Source organism: Molothrus aeneus, unplaced genomic scaffold (genome assembly GCF_037042795.1).
Source record: "Molothrus aeneus isolate 106 unplaced genomic scaffold, BPBGC_Maene_1.0 scaffold_208, whole genome shotgun sequence".
Lineage (NCBI taxonomy): Eukaryota > Metazoa > Chordata > Aves > Passeriformes > Icteridae > Molothrus > Molothrus aeneus.
In genome coordinates this window covers 117637-134909 of record NW_027098872.1, presented here as the reverse complement: position 1 = coordinate 134909, position 17273 = coordinate 117637, and the positions used below count along the sequence as shown (strand labels likewise).

The window sequence follows — 17273 nt, the reverse complement described above, 5'->3', positions numbered from 1 at the left end:
ACACTGGGGGGCAAACACGGGAAGGGACAGCGGGGAGGGGAGACACGGAGGGGGGGACACTGCGGGGACAGGGGGACATGGAGGGGACACCGGGAGGCCGGGGGGGGACATGGCGGGGACAGCTGGGAGGGAAACCGGGGGGACACAGAGGGGACACCGGGGGGACACCGGATACTGGGGGGGGACACCGGGACAGGGGAGGGGACATGGAGCTGGGAAAACACGGGGGGGGGGACACGGTGGGGACACCGGGGGGGGGGGAACAACGGGGGAGACACCGGGGAGACACCCGAGGGACACGGGAGGGGACATGGGGGGACACCGGGGGGGAAACCGGGGGGACACAGGGGGTACACCGGGGAGGAGGACACTGGGAGGGGACACCGGGGGACAGCGAGGGGACGGGTAGGACACGGGGGGGACACCGGGGAAGGAAACACGGAGGGGGGGACACCGGGGGGACAGGGGGGACATGGCGGGGGGACATCGAGGGGACACCGGGGGGACACCGGGGAGGGGACACTGGGGGGACACGGCGGAGGACAAAGGGGGGACAAGGGTGGGCCATGGGGGGACACCAAGGGGACAACGCGGGGGGACACCGGGAGGCGAGGGGGGGACACGGGAGGGGACATGGTGGGGGGGGACACCGGGGGGACACCGGGGGGACACCGGGTACCGGAGGGAGATCCCGGGGGAGCCCCATGGGACGGGGGAGGGCTGGGAGCGAGGGGACCCCGGGGGTCCCGCGGCTCAAGGGTCTCACGGGGGGAGGGGAGGGGGCGTCCATGGGTTGGGGGTCCCGCGATTTGGGGTCCGCCGGGGGGGGGACCCTGGGGATCTCTCAGGTTTGGGGGTCCCGTGGGTCGGGGGATCTCGCCCGTTTGGGGGTCCTGCACTTTGGGGTCCACCGGGTGGGGGTCCCGGGGATGTCTCGGTTCGGGGGTCCCGGGGGTCCCGGGTTTGGGGGATCCGCCGTTCAGGGGTCCCGGGGGTGTCCCGGGGGTCCCGTGGGTGGTCCCGGGCCAGTCCCGGTGTTCCCAGGGGGGTCCCTGGGGGTGGTCCCTGGGGGGATTCCCGGTGGTCCCCAAGGGGTCCCGGTGGTTCCGGGGGTGTCCCGGGGGTGCCCCGGGGGGGTCCCAGTGGTCCCTGGGATGGTCCCGTGGGGGGGTCCCGGGGGGGTCCCAGTGATCCCGGGGGGACCTCGGTGGTCGCGGGGGGGTCCCGGTGATCCCGCGGGTGGGGGTCCTGGTTTGGGGTCCCGGTTTGGGGTCCCATGTGGGGGTCCCGGGGGGGCTCCCGGTGGTCCCGTGGGGGGGGGGTGGTCCCACTGGTCCCGGTGGGGGGGGCGGTCCCGTTGGGGTCCCGTGAGGGTCCCGGTGGTCCCGGTTTGGGGTCCCGGGGGGTTCCCGTGGGGGTCCCGTGTTGGGGTCCCGGGGTGGATTCCCGGTGGTCCCGAGGGGTTCCCGTGGGGGTCCCGGTTTGGGGTCCCGGTTTGGGGTCCCATGTGGGGGTCCCGGTGGACCCGGGTTGGGGTCGCGGGGTGGTACCAGGGGGGTCCCGGTGATCCCGCGGGTGGGGGTCCCGGTTTGGGGTCCCATGTGGGGGTCCCGGGGGGGCGGAGCGGAGGCGGAGCCGGGGTGGTCCCGGGGGTGGGCCCGGGGGGTTCCCGTGGGGGTCCCGGGGGGGTTCCCGTGGGGGTCCCGTGTTGGGGTCCCGGGGGGTTCCCGTGGGGGTCCCGGTTTGGGGTCCCGGGGTGGTCCCGGGGGGTTCCCGTGGGGTTCCCGTGGGGGTCCCGTGTTGGGGTCCCGGGGTGGTCCCGGGGTGGTCCCGAGGGGTTCCCGTGGGGGTCCCGGGGGGGTTCCCGTGTTGGGGTCCCGGTTTGGGGTCCCGGGGTGGTCCCGGGGTGGTCCCGGGGGGGGTCCCGGGGGGGTTCCCGTGGGGGTCCCGTGTTGGGGTCCCGGTTTGGGGTCCCGGGGTGGTCCCGGGGTGGTCCCGGGGGGGGTCCCGGGGGGGTTCCCGTGGGGGTCCCGTGTTGGGGTCCCGGTTTGGGGTCCCGGGGTGGTCCCGGGGTGGTCCCGGGGGGGGTCCCGGGGGGGTTCCCGTGGGGGTCCCGTGTTGGGGTCCCGGGGGGTTCCCGGGGGGGCCCCGGGGGCGGAGCGGAGGCGGAGCCGGGGGCGGGTTCGTCCCTTTATTGGCCGCGGGGCCGGGGGGGCCGCGGGGGCCGCTTGTGCTTGTCCTGAAATCCCTCGGATTGCCCCCAAAATCCCCGGGGGGCGGGGCCGGGCCCAGGTGAGTCCCAGGGGGGCGTGGCTTGGCCCAGGTGAGCCCCCAAGTGGGCGTGGCCTGGCCAGGTGCATCCCAGGGGGGCGGGGCCTGGCCCAGGTGTGTCCCCCCGGGGGCGGGGCTTGCCCAGGTGGGCGTGGCTTGACCCAGGTGTGTCCCAGGGGGCGGGGCCTGGCCCAGGTGAGTCCCGGGGGGCGGGGCCTGGCCCAGGTGAGTCCCAGGGGGCGGGGCTTGCCCAGGTGTGTCCCCCCAGGGGGCGGGGCCTGGCCCAGGTGAGTCCCCGCCCACGAGCACAGAAGGGGGCGGAGCTCCCAGACCTGCAGTACCTGAATTGGGGGAGGGGCCCACTCCGGCCCAGGTGAGGGGGGGACACACCTGGGATGGGGACACACCTGGGCACACCTGGGGACACACCTGGGATGGGGACACACCTGGGGACACACCTGGAGACACCTGGGTGGGCTGAGGGGGGTGGGACCTGGGGTACCTGTGGGGATGCACCTGAGCAGGTGTGTGCAGGTGTGCACAGGTGTGTGAGGGGTGTGCAGGTCTGTACAGGCGTGTGCAGGTGTGTGCAGGTGTTTACAGGGGTGTACAGGTGTGTCAGGTGTGTCCAGGTGTGTCTCAGGTGTGTCAGGTTTGAGTCAGGTGTGTCTCAGGTGTGTGTGTGTGTGTTCAGGTGTGTCTCAGGTGTCTCAGGTGTCCCCAGGTGTGTCAGGTTTAAGTCAGGTGTGTCTCAGGTGTGTCTCAGGTGTGTCTCAGGTGTGTCTCGGGTGTGTCAGGTGTGCACAGGTGTGTGAGGGGTGTGCAGGTGTGTCTGTCAGATGTGTACAGGTGTGCCCAGGTGTGTCAGGTACCTGTGACACCTGTGGCACCTGCAGGGACACTGGGCTGAGCACGCGTCAGGTGTGTGCAGGTGTGTCAGGTGAGTGCAGGTGTGCTCAGGTGTGTGCAGGTGTGTCAGGTGTGCAGTGCAGGTGTGTGCAGGTGTGCAGTACAGGTGTGTGCAGGTGTGTCAGGTGTGTGCAGGTGTGTGCAGGTGTGTGCAGTACAGGTGTGTGCAGGTGTGTCAGGTGTGTGCAGGTGTGTGCAGGTGTGTGCAGTACAGGTGTGTGCAGGTGTGTCAGGTGTGTGCAGGTGTGTGCAGGTGTGCAGTACAGATGTGTGCAGGTGTGTCAGGTGTGTGCAGGTGTACAGTGCAGGTGTGTGCAGGTGTGCAGTACAGGTGTGTGCAGGTGTGTCAGGTGTGTGCAGGTGTGTGCAGGTGTGCAGTACAGGTGTGTGCAGTACAGGTGTGTGCAGGTGTGTCAGGTGTGTGCAGGTGTACAGTGCAGGTGTGTGCAGGTGTGCAGTACAGGTGTGTGCAGGTGTGTCAGGTGTGTGCAGGTGTGTGCAGGTGTGCAGTACAGGTGTGTGCAGTACAGGTGTGTGCAGGTGTGTCAGGTGTGTGCAGTACAGGTGTAACGCGTGTCAATGCACAGGTGTGCACTGCACAGGCGTCCCCGTGCTGCAGGCAGGGCGGGGCGGGCGTGGGGCACACCTGAGTACAGGTGTGGGTGTGCAGGTGTGTCACAGGTGAGCACACAGCACCCACGGCGTGTGCAGGTGTGCTCAGGTGTGTACAGGTGTGTACAGGGGTGTGCAGAAGTGAGCAGGTATGTGCAGGTGTGTGCACGTGTGTGCAGGTGTGTGCAGGTGTGCTCAGGTGTGTGCAGGTGTGCGCAGGTGTATACAGGTGTGCTCATAGCATGTGCAGGTGTGTACAGGTGTGTTCAGGTGCATACAGGTGCGTGCAGGTTTGTGCAGGTGTGCTCAGGTGTGCTCAGGTGTGCGCAGGTGTGTGCAGGTGTGTACAGGTGCATGCAGGTGCGTGCAGGTGTGCTCAGGTGTGCGCAGGTGTGCTCAGGTGTGTGCAGGTGAGCTGAGCTTACAGTATGTGCTGTGTACAGGTGTGTGCAGCAAGTCCAGGTGTGTACAGGTGTGTTCATAGTGTGCTCAGGTGTGCTCAGGTGTGTGCAGGTGTGTGCAGGTGTGTGCAGGTGTGTGCAGGTGTGTGCAGGTGAGCTGAGCTTGCAGTACGTGCTGTGTGCAGGTGTGCTCAGGTGTGTTCAGGTGTGCACAGAGTGTGACGTTCATGGCGTGCTCGTGGCATGTTCAGGTGTGTGTGTGGCGTGTACCTGTCCCTGTGTGTGCCTGTTTGTACAGGTGTGTGCAGGTGAGTTCAGGTAAGCATGGGTGCACACAGGTACACACAGGGGCGCACAAGGGCGTGCAGGTGTGTGCAAGGTAGTGCAGGTGTGTGCAGGTGTGTAAATGCCTGTGCAGCTGTGTACCTGTGTGTGCAGGTGTGTACAGGTGTGTGCAGGTGTGTCAATGCCTGTGCAGCTGTGTACCTGTGTGTGCAGGTGTGTGCAGGTGTGTGCAGGTGTGTCAATGCCTGTGCAGCTCTGTACCTGTGTGTGCAGGTGTGTGCAGGTGTGTACAGGTGTGTCAATGTCTGTGCAGCTCTGTACCTGTGTGTGCAGGTGTATACAGGTGTGTACAGGTGTGTCAATGTCTGTGCAGCTCTGTACCTGTGTGTGCAGGTGTGTGCAGGTGTGTACAGGTGTGTCAATGTCTGTGCAGCTCTGTACCTGTGTGTGCAGGTGTGTGCAGGTGTGTACAGGTGTGTCAATGTCTGTGCAGCTCTGTACCTGTGTGTTCCTGTGTGTATACAGGTGTGTGCAGGTGTGTCAATGCCTGTGCAGCTCTGTACCTTTGTGTGCAGGTGTGCGCAGGTGTGTCAATGTCTGTGCAGCTCTGTACCTGTGTGTGCAGGTGTGTACAGGTGTGTGCAGGTGTGTCAATGACTGTGCAGCCGTGTGTTTGTCTGTACAGGTGTGCACAGGGGCGTGCAGGTGTGTACAGGTACGTGTAAGTGTGTACAGGTGTGCACGGGTACACGCAGGTGCACAGCGGTGTATGGGCGTGTGCAGGTGTGTGTATGTAGGTATGGACGTGCACAGGTGTGCACAGGTGTGTGAATGCCTGTGCAGCAGCGTACCTGTGTGAGCAGGTGTGTGCAGGTGTGTACATGTATGTATAAGTGTGTGCAGGTGTGCACAGGTGTGTCAATGTTTGTGCAGCAGTGTACCTGTGTGTGCAGGTGTCACAGATGCACACAGGTGTGCGCAGGTGTGTACAGATGTGTATGTAGATGTGTCCAGGTGTGTCCAGGTGTGTCTGGGTGTGTGCAGGTGTGTCCAGGTGCACACAGGTGTGTCCAGGTGTGTCCAGGTGTGTCTGGGTGTGTTCAGGTGTGTCCAGGTGCTCACAGGTGCTCACAGGTACCCACCCCCACCTCTCCTATCCCCCACGCCCCCTCCCCATGCCTGCCCCTCCCCACCCCCATGTCCATGGGCGTGTCCTGGGCGTGTCCTGGGCGTGTCCAGGTGTCCGTGAGCGTGTCCAGGTGTCCAGGGCGTGTCCTGGGTGTGTCCTGGGTGTGTCCAGGTCTCTGTGGGCGTGTTCAGGTGTCCATGGGCGTGTCCTGGGCGTGTCCTGGGTGTGTCCAGGTGTCCATGGGGGTGTCCAGGTGTCCTGGGCGTGTCCTGGGCGTGTCCAGGTGTCCATGGGCGTGTCCTGGGTGTGTCCAGGTGTCCATGGGGGTGTCCAGGTGTCCATGGGCGTGTCCTGGGCGTGTCCAGGTGTCCGTGGGCGTGTCCTGGGTACGTCCTGGGTGTGTCCCGGGCGTGCCCAGGTGTCCTGGGCGTGTCCTGGGCACATCCTGGGTGCATTCTGGGCGTGTCCTGGGCGTGTCCAGGTGTCCTGGGCGTGTCCTGGGCGTGGCTATTTCCCGGGGGGCGTCTCCTGGGCGTGCCCATTTTGGGGGGCGTGTCCTGGGCGTGTCCTGGGCGTGTCCTGGGCGTGTCCTGGGCGTGTCCAGGTGTCCTGGGCGTGTCCTGGGCGTGGCTATTTCCCGGGGGGCGTCTCCTGGGCGTGCCCAGTTGGGGGCAGCGTGTCCTGGGCGTGTCCTGGGCGTGTCCTGGGCGTGTCCGAGCCCGGCAGGTGCGGGGGGGCGGGGCAGGTGCGGGGGGCGGGGTTTCCTAGCGCTACTCTGACGTCATCCCTGATTTCGGTCGCTCTAAGGGGCTGGCTCGGGGGTCCCTGATTGCTCGAGCCCATGCGGTCGGTAATTAATTAACGGTAATTCATTAACGGTCAGTAATTATTGCTCTAGAGCGGGCGGCGCCCGCGTTTCTACAGTTTGGCAACGCAAAAACCAAAAAAGATTCAGAAATAAACACCCAAAAAAAAAAAAAAACAGGAAAAAAAATCCCGAAAAAAGAAAACTTCCAAAAAAGCATCAAAAATTGGCATAGATGGAGATAAGGGGGGTGGGGGAGGGGCGGGGGGGCGGGGCTTGCATGCAGAGACCCCCCCCGGAGGGGGGAGGGGCGGCGGGGGGGGGAGGGGGGTGGGAGGGGCCTTTTCCCCCCTCCCCTCCCCCCCCTCCCTTCAGGCTTTGGCATCGCGGGGGGGGGGAGGGGGGAGGGGGGAGGGGCGAGAAATCCCGGGGGGGGGAGGGGAGGGGTTAAATTTGGGGAGGGGGCGGGGCTTAGTTCGGGGAGGGGGGAGGGGTTTGTGCTCTCGGCAAGGGCGCCCCCAAAAATGGGGGGAGGGGGGGGGGCAGCCCCTCGTGGGGGGGGGGGGGGAATTTGGGGGTTCCCCCCCTCCCCCTCCCCCCCCACCCCAAAAACACCCCCGGGATTGGGGGGGGGAGGGGTACCCTGAAATTATTGTGGGGGAGGGGCACCCGGAAATGGGGGGAGGGGAGGGGAGGGGGGGGTCCCCTGAAATTATTGGGGTACCCAGGGCGGGTGGGGGCGGGGCCATGCACGGATGGGGGGGGGAGGGGAACGCCCCAAATTTGGGTGTCCCTGGGGGATGGGGGAGGGGGGAGGGGGGGGTACCCTGAAATTATTGGGGGGGGAGGGGCGGGGCCATGCAGGGGGGTCCCCATTGGGGGAGGGGACGGGGGGAGGGGCGGATTTTGGGGTCCCCCCATGAGCTGTGCCGTGCGAGGGGGGGGAGGGGCTTATTGCGGGGGGAGGGGCACCCCGAAATTGTGGGGGGGGCGCTCCCTGTTTTGGGGTACGGCACGGGGGGGGCGGGGGGGGCACCCATGCATGGAGTTTGGGGGGAGGGGGGGGGACCCCGATTTTGGGGAGGGGGTGCCCGTGGGCGGGGGGGAGGGGCACCCATGCAGCGTGGGGGGAGGGGGGGGAACCCCAAAATTGGGGTCTGGGGGGGGTTTGGGGGTGGGGGTGGGGGGGGTCTCACCTGATTCGGGGTACGGGGTACCCATGCAAAGGGGGGGGAGGGGAGGGGGGACACCCCGATTTTGGGGTGCCCCGGGGGGGGGGCGGGAGGGGCCCCTGAATGGCGTGGGGGGGGAGGGGGGGGCGCACCCCCATTTTGGGCAGGGGGGACCCCAGGGCTGGGGGGGCGCCCATGCAAATTTCGGGGTGGGGGGGGGAGGGGGTTCCCCCGATTTTGGGGGTGCTCCCCCCAGCAGGACCGGGGGGGTCCATGCAGATTTTGGGGGGGGGGGGGGGTCCCCCGATTTTGGGGGGCTCCCCCACATGCGGGGGGGGGCTGGGCTATGGCACAAGGCTGAGGCACCCATGCAAAAAAGGGGGGGCACGGGGGGGGGGGGGTCACCCCAATTTTGGGGTGCGCCCCTTTTTGGGGGGGCGCGGCGCCCCTGGAAGAGCGGGGGTGACCCCGATTTTGGGGGGTGGGGGGGGACATCCCTGCAAGAATGGGGGGGGTCCCCCCAATTTTGGGGTGCCCTGGACCCCCCTTCAAGGCAGCGGGGGGGGGCGCGAGTGGGAAATGGGGGTGGGGGGGTCATGCAAGTGAATTTGGGGGATCCCAGAGGGGAATTTGGGGGGGTCGCATTTTTTGGGGTGATGGATTTTGGGGGTGATGAATTTTTGGGGTGATGGATTTTTGGGGTGATGGATTTTTGGGGGTGATGAATTTTTGGGGGCGATGAATTTGGGGTGTGATGAATTTTGGGGGGTGATGAATTTTGATGGCGAATTTTGGGGTGATGGATTTGAGTACCGGATTTTTTTTTGGGGGGGGGTTGGATTTTGGGGGGTCAATTTTGGGGGTTTGGGGTTTTTTTGGGGGGGGGCTGAACATCGAAATGTGAATTTTGGGGTCGAATTTTGGGGCTGAATTTTGGATGTTCAACTTCGTAGGGCGAATTTTGTGGGGTGAATTTTGGGGCTGAATTTTGGAGCCTGAGTTTTTGGGGCTGAATTTTGGGGGGCCCAGATCTGAAGGGTGAATTTTTTGGGGCTGAATTTTGGGGTTGAATTTTGGGGCTGAACTTTGGGGGCTCAAATTTAGGGGACTCAAATCTGGAGGGTGAATTTTGGAGCCTGAATTTTGGGGCTCAAATTTTGGGGGGGCCCAGATTTGAAGGGTGAATTTTTTGGGGTTGAATTTTGGGACTGAATTTGGGGGCTCAAATTTCGGAGCCCAACTTTGAAGGGTGAATTTTGGAGCCTGAATTTTGGGGCTGAACTTTTGGGGCACAACTTTGAAGGGCGAATTTTGGGGTTGAATTTTGGAGCCTGAGTTTTTGGGGCTGAATTTTGGGGGGGCCAACTTTGAAGGGTGAATTTTGTGGGCTGAATTTTGGGGTTGAATTTCGGGGCTCAGATTTGGGGAGCTCAACTCTAGAGGGTGAATTTTGGAGCCTGAATTTTTGGGGCTGAACTTTTTGGGGGTCCCAAATTTGAAGGGTGAATTTTGGGGCTGAATTTTGGGGGGGCCAACTTTGAAGGGTGAATTTTGTGGGGCTGAATTTTGGGGTTGAATTTCGGGGCTCAAATTTGGGGGGTTCAACTCTGAAGGGTGAATTTTGGAGCCTGAATTTTTGGGGATGAATTTTGGGGGGCCCAACTTTGAAGGGCGAATTTTGGGGGGCCCAGATTTGAAGGGTGAATTTTGGGGCTGAATTTTGTGGGCTGAATTTCGGGGCTCAAATTTGGGGGGTTCAACTCTGAAGGGTGAATTTTGTGGGCTGAATTTTGGGGCTGAATTTTGGGGTTGAATTTCGGGGCTCAAATTTGGGGGGTTCAACTCTGAAGGGTGAATTTTGGAGCCTGAATTTTGGGGGATGAATTTTGGGGGGCCCAACTTTGAAGGGCGAATTTTGTGGGGCGAATTTCGTAGGGCCGGAATTTTTGGGGTGAATCCTTAGGGCTGAACTTTGGGGGCTCAACTTCGAAAGGTGAATTTTGTGGGGTGAATTTTGGGGTTGAATCCTGGGCCTGAATTTTGGGGCTCAAATTTCGGAGCCCAACTTTGAAGGGTGAATTTTGGGGCTGAATTTTGGGGGACCCAACTCTGAAGGGTGAATTTTGGAGCCTGAATTTTGGGGGACCCAACTCTGAAGGGTGAATTTTGGAGCCTGAATTTTGGGGGACCCAACTCTGAAGGGTGAATTTTTTTTAGGCTGAATTTTGAGGGCTGAACTTTTGGGGGCTCGATTTTGAAGGGCGAATTTTGCGGGGTGAAATTTTTGGCTGAATTTTGGGGCTCAAATTTTGGGGCGCTCGACTTTTAAAGGCGAATTATGTGGGGCTGAATTTCGTGGCCGGAATTTTTGGGGTGAAATTTCCAGGGCTGAACTTGGAAGGGCGAATTTCGAAGGGCGAATCCCGACGGGTCAATCTTGGCAGGCGGAATTCGAAGGGTGAGTTTTGAAAGGTGGATTTTGAAAGGTGGATTTTGAAAGGTGAATTTTGAAGGGTCAATCCTGAAGGCTCCATCCCGACGGGTGAAATTTGAAAGGTGAATTTTGAAAGGTGAATTTTGAGAGGTGAATCCCGACAGGTGAATTTTGAAAGGTGAATTTTGAAGAGTGAATCCTGAAGGCTCCATCCCGACGGGTGAAATTTGAAAGGTGAATTTTGAAAGGTGAATTTTGAGAGGTGAATCCCGACAGGTGAATTTTGAAAGGTGAATTTTGAAGAGTGAATCCTGAAGGCTCCGTCCCGACGGGTCAAATTTGAGGGGTGAAATTTTGAAAGGTGAATTTTGAGAGATGAGTTTTGAAGGGTGAATCCCGACGAGGTGAAATTTGAAGGGTCAATCCTGACAGGTGAATTTTGAAGGGTCAATCCTGAAGGCTCCGTCCCGACGGATCAAATTCCAAGGATGAATTCTGAAGGGTCAATCCTGAAGGCTCCGTCCCGACGGGTGAAATTTGAGGGGTGAAATTTTGAAAGGTGAATTTTGAAAGGCGGATTCTGAAGGGTGAATTTTGAAAAGTGGATTTTTGAGAGGTGAATCCTGAAGGGCGAATCCCGACAGGCGAAATTTCAAAGGTGAATCCCGACAGGTGAACTTTGAGACGTGAATTTTGAAAGGTGAGTCCTGAAGGGCGGATCCCGACAGGCGAAATTTGAAGGGCCAATCCTGAAGGGTGAATTTTGAAAGGTGAATCCCGACAGGTGAAATTTGAAGGGCGAATCCTGAAGGGTGAGTCCTGAAGGACGAATCCTGACAGGTGAGATTTGAAAGGTGGATTTTGGAGAGGTGAATTTTGAAGGGTGAAATTTGAGAGGTGAATCCTGACAGGTGAATCCTGAAGGGCGAATCCTGACAGGTGAATTTTGAGAGGTGAATCCTGACAGGTGAAATTTGAAAGGTGGATTTTTGAGAGGTGAATCCCGACAGGTGAATTTTGAAGGGCGAGTCCTGACAGGTGAACTCTGAAGGGTGAAATTTGAGAGGTGAATCCTGACAGGTGAAATTTGAGAGGTGAATCCTGACAGGTGAATTCTGAAGGGCGAATCCTGACAGGTGAAATTTGAAGGGTGAATCCCTACAGGAGAAATCGGAAGGGTGAATCCTGAAGGGCGAATCCCGACAGGTGAATTCTGAAGGGTGAAATTTGAGAGGTGGATCCCGACAGGTGAAATTCGAGAGGTGAATCCTGAAGGGCGAATCCTGACAGGTGAAATTTGAAAGGTGGATTTTTGAGAGGTGAATCCCGACAGGTGAATTCTGAAGGGTGAAGTTTGAGAGGTGAATCCCGACAGGTGAATTTCGAAGGGCGAATCCTGAAGGGCGAATCCTGCCGGCCGCAGCACCGACCCTCGGGGGCCGCGCTCGGAGGGGCTGAACCGGGGCTGAACCGGGGGCGGGGGGCGGTGACCTCTCCCTCCCTCTGGATCCCGGAGGGGCGAATTTCGTGCGGAGGAGCCTCGGGAGGGGAACGAGGCGGCTCTGCCGGGCTGGGGAGGCGCTGGCGGAGCCCACCCGAGCCCCTCAGGGGTGCAGGGGGCTGAGGGGCGCCGCGGCTCCCTTGAAGCAGGCGGACTCGTAGTGCTTGTTGAGATAGGATTTGAGGGCGAAGGTTTTGCTGCAGCGCTTGCACTTGAAGTGCTTGAAGGCCGAGTGGGTCTGCATGTGGGCGCGCAGGTTGGAGCGGTCGGCGAAGGCTTTGCCGCAGTGGGCGCAGCCGAACGGCTTCTCCCCGGTGTGCGAGCGCATGTGGCCCTGCAGCAGCCAGGGCCGGCTGAACGCTTTGCCGCACACCTGGCACTTGTGCTTCAGGTCGTGGGTCAGCAGGTGCATGGCCATGGCCGGCATGGAGACGTACACCTTGCCGCAGGTGGGGCATTTCTTGGCCATCTTGCTGTCCAGGCTGCGGTGGGTCTGCTTGTGGCGGCTCAGGTTGGAGGAGGTGGCGTAGCTCTTGCCGCACTCGCCGCACGTGTGGCGGGGCAGGTTCCGCGCCGCGGCTCCGCCGCTCACCTTGCGCCGGGAGCGGCCGTCCGTGATGAAGAAGGCGTCCACGGCGTAGCCCTCGCTCACGGCCGCGTCGCCGTTGATGTAACCGCCGGCCATGCCCGAGTGGGGGCTGTCGGGGGGCTCCGAGTCGCCCCCGCCGAAGTCGCCGCGGCCTCCCGGGTACAGCGAGTCCGGGGACGGGACCTTGAGAGCCGCCTCGGGGTCCCCCTCGAAGGCCGAGGGTGCCATGTAGTCGCTGATGTACCCTGGGGACAGCCGGGGACAGCGGTCAGGGGGGCTCAGAGGATGGGGACAGCGAGGAGATAGCGGTCAGGGGGGCTCGGGGACAGGGACAACGATCAGGGGGGCTCGGGGACAGGGGACAGAGCGGGGACAGCGGTCAGGGGGGCTCGGGGACAGGGACAACGATCAGGGGGGCTCGGGGACAGGGGACAGAGCGGGGACAGCGGTCAGGGGGGCTCGGGGATGGGGACAGAGGGGGGGACAGCAGTCAGGGGGGCTCGGGGACAGGGACAGAGCGGGGACAGTGGTCAGGGGGGCTCGGGGATGGGGACAGCGGTCGGGGGGCTCAGGGTGGGGACACACGCACGGGGCGGTGGCGGGCAGAGGGAGGAGGTGATGGTGGCGCTGCGTGTCCCCGTCCTTGTCCTGTGTGTGGCTTCTGTGTCCCTCTGTGTGTCCTGTGAGTCTCCCTCCGGTGTCCCCCTGTGTGTCCCCTCTGTGTCCCTCTTGTGTCCCCCTTCTGTGTCCCTTCTGTGTCCCCCTGTCTGTCCCTCCTGTGTCCCTCCAGCTGTCCTGTGTGTCCCCCCTCTGTGTCCCCCTGATTGCCCCTTCTGTGTCCCCCTGTATGTCCTCTGTGGCCCTGCGTGTCCCCTTGATTGTGCCCCCCGTGTGTCACCTGTGTCCCCCCTCCTGTGTCCCCCTGTGTGTCCCATGTGTGTCACTGCATGTCCCTCTGTGTATCCTGTGTCTGTCCCTCCTGTGTCCCCCTGGCTGTCCCTTATGTGTCCCCCTGTGTCCCCCTGGTTGTCCCCTGTGTGTCCCCCTCTGTGTCCCCTGTGTGTCCCTTCTGTGTGCCCATGCGTGCCCCTCCTGTGTCCCCCATCCTGTGTCCCCCTCTGTGTCCCTTCTGTGTCCCTCTGGTGTCCCCCTGGTTGTCTCGTGTGTGTCCCTCCTGGGTCCTCCTGCCTGTCCCATGTTTGTCCCTCCTGTGTCCCCCTGTGTGTCCCCCAAGTTGTCCCATGTGTGTCCCTCCTGTGTCCCTTTGTATGTCCCGTGTGTCCCTCCAGTGTCCCCCTGTGCGTCCCTCCAGTGTCCCCCTTTGTGTCCTGTGTGTCCCCGTGTGTCTCCCTGTGTGTCCTGTATGTTGCTGTGTGTCCCCCTATGTGCCCTCCTGTGTGTCCCTTTTGTGTCCTTCTGTGTCCCCCTGTCTGTCCCTGCCTGTCCCATGTGTGTCCCCCTATGTGCCCTCCTGTGTGTCCCTTTTGTGTCCCTCCTGTGTGTCCCTGCATGTCCCTGCCTGTCCCATGTGTGTCCCTCCTGTGTCCCCCTGTGTGTCCCGTGTGTGTCCCTGCACGTCCCTGCCTGTCCCGTGTGTGTCCCTCCTGTGTCTCCCTGGTTGTCCCTGCCTGTCCCATATGTCCCTCCTGTGTCCTGTGTGTGTCCCTCCTGTGTCCCTCCTGTGTGTCCCTCCTGTGTGTCCCTGCATGTCCCTGCCTGTCCCGTGTGTGTCCCCCTGTGTCTCCCTGGTTGTCCCTGCCTGTCCCATATGTCCCTCCTGTGTCCCCCTGTGTGTCCCATGTGTGTCCCTCCTGTGTCCCCCTGTGTGTCCCGTGTGTGTCCCTGCACGTCCCTGCCTGTCCCGTGTGTGTCGCCCTGTGTGTCCCTTCTGTGTCCCCCTGGTTGTCCCGTGTGTCGCTGCGTGTCCCCTGGTTGTCCTGTGTGTGTCCCCCTGTGTCCCCCACTGTGTGTCCCGTGTGTGTCCCTCCTGTGTCCCTCTGTGTCCCCCTACCTGGCCAGTGTTTGTCCCTTCTGTGTCCCCCTGTCTGTCCCGTGTGTGTCCCTGTGTCCCTTCTGTGTCCCCCTCTGTGTCCCCCTATTTGTCCCTCCTGTGTCCCCCTCTGTGTCCCCCTCTTTGTCCCTCCTGTGTCCCCCTGGCTGTCACCTCTCTGCCCCTACCTGTCCCCCTGTCTGTCCTCCTGTCTGTCACTCCTCTGCCCCCTACCTGTCCCCCTGTCTGTCCTCCTGTCTGTCACCCCTCTGCCCCCTACCTGTCCCTCTTTTGTCCCCCGTCTCCTCCTTCTCGACCCTCTGTCCATCCCTTGCCTGTCCCCCTGTCTGTCCCCTTCTCTGTCACACTGTCCCCCTGTCTGTCCCCCTGTCTGTCTCCCTGTCTGTCCCCCTTCCCATCCCCCGGCCCGTCCCCCTGCCAGACTGTGCCCGACTCAACTCCTGCCCTTGTCCCTTGTCCCTTGTCCCCGTCCGTGTCCCCTTCTCCATCCCTGTCCCCTGTCCCCAACCCTGTCCCCAGCCCTGTCCCTGTCCCCTCTCCCTGTCCCCTCTCCCTGTCCCCTGTCCCTGTCCCCCGTCCCTGTCCCCTGTCCCCAGCCCTGTCCCTGTCCCCTCTCCCTGTCCCCTGTCCCCTGTCCCCATCCCTGTCCCCATCCCTGTCCACATCCCTGTCCCTGTCCCCTGTCCCCTGTCCCCTGTCCCTGTCCCCTCTCCCTGTCCCCTGTCCCCATCCCTGTCCATTCCCGCAGCCTCTGGCCCTGCCCCGATCCTGTCCCGCCCCTTTTCCCGCCTGCAGCTCCTTGTCCCCGTCCTCTGTCCCCTGTCCCTGCCCTTAACCCCTTGTCCCTGTCCCTGTCCCCTGTCCCCAACCCTGTCCCTGTCCCCTGTCCTTTCCCATGTCCCCGTCCCTGTCCCCAGTTCCTGTCCCCTGTTCCTGCCCCTGTCCCTGTCCCTGTCCCTTCCCGCAGCCCCCTGTCCCCATCCCTGGCCATGTGTCCCTGTCATTGTCGCTGCCGTTGGCTCCTGTCCCTGTCCCCTGCTCCCGACGCTGTCCCTGTCCCCGCAGTCCCGACCCCAGGCTCTGTCCCTGTCCCCTGTCCCCATCACTGCCCGCATCTCTGTCCCCTGTCCCTGTCCCCTGACCCCATCCCTGCCCTTAACCCCCATGTCCCTGTCCCTTGTCCCCTGTCCCTGTCCCTGTGCCCTGTCCCCTGTTCCCGCCCCTGTCCCTTCCCGCAGCCCCCTGTCCCCATCCCTGGCCATGTGTCCCTGTCATTGTCGCTGCCGTTGGCTTCTGACACTGTCCCCATCCCTGTCCCCATCCCTGTCCCCTGTCCCCATCCCCACCATTGGCTCCTGTCCCTGTCCCTGTCCCTGTCCCTGTCCCTGTCCCTGTCCCTGTCCCTGCACGCATCCTCCTGCCCTCTCCTCTGTCCCCGTCTCCGCAGTCCCTGTCCCCGCAGTCCCGGCCAATGTCCCCGTCCCTGTCCCCATCGCTGCCCGCATCTGCTCTGCTCCCTGTCCCTGTCCCCGTCCCTCTCCCTGTCCCCGTCCCCATCCCTGCCCTCGGTCCCCCGCATCTCTTCTTCCCGTTGTCCTTGTCCCTCACCCCTGTCCCCGCAGTCCGTGTCCCCTGTCCCCGTCCCTCCTTCCTCCATCCCCGAATCGCTGCCGTCACCCGGCTGTCCCTTCCCGCTGTCCCTTCCCTTGTCGCTGTCCCTTCCCTCTGTCCCTTCCCTCTGTCCCTTCCCTCTGTCCCTTCCCGCTGTCCCTTCCCGCTGTCCCTTCCCTCTGTCCCTTCCCGCTGTCCCTTCCCTCTGTCCCTTCCCTTGTCGCTGTCCCTGTCCCTGCGCCAGCCTCCCCTGTCCCCATCGCTGCCCTCACCGCGGTGTCCCTTCCCTTGTCACTGTCCCCATCTCTGCCCTCATCCCTCTGTCCCTTCCCTTGTCACTGTCCCCGTCCGTTCCGGCATCCCCGGTCCCTGCCTCCCGCATCCCGGTATTGCTTCCCTTGTCCCCGCTGTCCCTTCCCTTGTCCCCGCTGTCCCTTCCCCTGTCCCCGCTGTCCCTTCCCCTGTCGCCGCTGTCCCTTCCCTCCCTTGTGGCCTCTGTCCCGCTCCGTTCCCGCATTCCCGGCCCCGCCGCCATCCCCGCTCCCGCATTCCCGCATTCCCCGCCCGCCGCCGCCGCCGCCGCTGCCCCGGTCCCGCTCAAGGTCACGGCGGGGCCGGGCCGGGCCCGGTGCGGCGGCGGCTGCGGCGGTTCCGCCGGTCCCGGTTACGCAACGCGCCGCAGCCGCAGCCGCCGCCGCCGCCGCACCGGGCCCGGCCGGGGCCGCGCTCCGCACAAAGGCCGCCGGCAGCAGGACGGGGACAACGGCGACAACGGCGACAACGGCGCCGCCGCCGCCGCTGCCCTTGAACTTGGCTCCGGCAGACAAAGGGCAGCGGCAGCGGCAGCGCCCGGGACCGGCCGCCCGCTCTGCGCTCCGGTTCTGCCCCGGTTCCGCCCCGGTTGTTCCGGCCCGGTCCCCCCGTGCCCGGCGGCGGCGGCGGCGGCGGCGGCAGCGCGGCGGAATGCGGCGGTTCCCGGCCGGGGGACGGGGAGAGGGGAGCGGGGCTAGCGGGGCCCGGCGCTCGCTATTTCTCGGTATTTCTCGGTATTTCTGGGTATTTCTCGGTATTTCTCGGTATTTCTCGGTATTTCTCGGTATTTCTCGGTATTTACCCTTCTCGTGCAAGCGGGAGCCGAAATCCGCCCGGGCGCGGCCGTACGGGGCGTCGAGGCCGGCGGGGAAGTCATCGAGCTTCACCTTCTTCACCAGGAACGACCTGGGCATGGTTCCACCGGGGACCGGGCCCGGCCCCGCCGCCACAAAGGGCCCCCCCCGGGCGGCGGAGGGGGGGGACGGGCGGGGGGTGCTGAACCGAGCTACGGCTGCTTTGTGCGGCGGGCGCGGCCGCCCAGCTCCGGGCCGGGGCCGCCCGCAGCCGCCGCCGCCGCCGCCGCCGCCGCCGCTGCCGCCGCCGTGTCGGTGTCGGTGAGGCCGCGCCCGGCGGCTCCCGGACCCCCCCCGCGATCGGGCATGGACCGGCGGGGTCGGCACCGGCGCGGGGGGGCGGCCGAACCCTTCCGGGAGCGCTCCCGGCGCGGGGG

At 63.6% G+C, this 17273-nt stretch overlaps 2 protein-coding genes across 2 annotated transcripts; both read right to left on the bottom strand.

The window, feature by feature from the left end:
• Positions 1-762: 762 nt before the first annotated feature.
• Positions 763-7633, bottom strand: LOC136569763 (basic salivary proline-rich protein 1-like). Its single transcript, XM_066570118.1, has 2 exons — positions 7609-7633; positions 763-2612 (listed from the first exon to the last, which is right to left on the bottom strand). Exons 1-2 carry the CDS (start codon positions 7631-7633, stop codon positions 763-765), a joined length of 1875 nt encoding a protein of 624 aa, XP_066426215.1.
• A 495-nt stretch (positions 7634-8128) lies between these two features.
• On the bottom strand, positions 8129-16972 carry SCRT1 (scratch family transcriptional repressor 1). Its single transcript, XM_066570121.1, has 4 exons — positions 16845-16972; positions 9758-12353; positions 8848-9671; positions 8129-8720 (listed from the first exon to the last, which is right to left on the bottom strand). Exons 1-2 carry the CDS (start codon positions 16954-16956, stop codon positions 11623-11625), a joined length of 843 nt encoding a protein of 280 aa, XP_066426218.1. The 5' UTR covers positions 16957-16972; the 3' UTR covers positions 8129-8720; positions 8848-9671; positions 9758-11622.
• Positions 16973-17273: the final 301 nt, after the last annotated feature.

Bases quoted from the DNA above. Each gene is read 5' to 3' on its own strand.
- LOC136569763 (XM_066570118.1), bottom strand. From the start codon at position 7,633: ATGGGTACCCCGTACCCCGAATCAG. The intron at 2,613-7,608 runs GTGAGACCCCCC...CCCCCAATTCAG, and splicing joins TACCCCGTACCCCGAATCAG to GTACTGCAGGTCTGGGAGCT.
- SCRT1 (XM_066570121.1), bottom strand. From the start codon at position 16,956: ATGCCCAGGTCGTTCCTGGTGAAGAAGGTGAAGCTCGATGACTTCCCC. The intron at 12,354-16,844 runs GTAAATACCGAG...GGCTGTCCCCAG, and splicing joins CTCCCGCTTGCACGAGAAGG to GGTACATCAGCGACTACATG.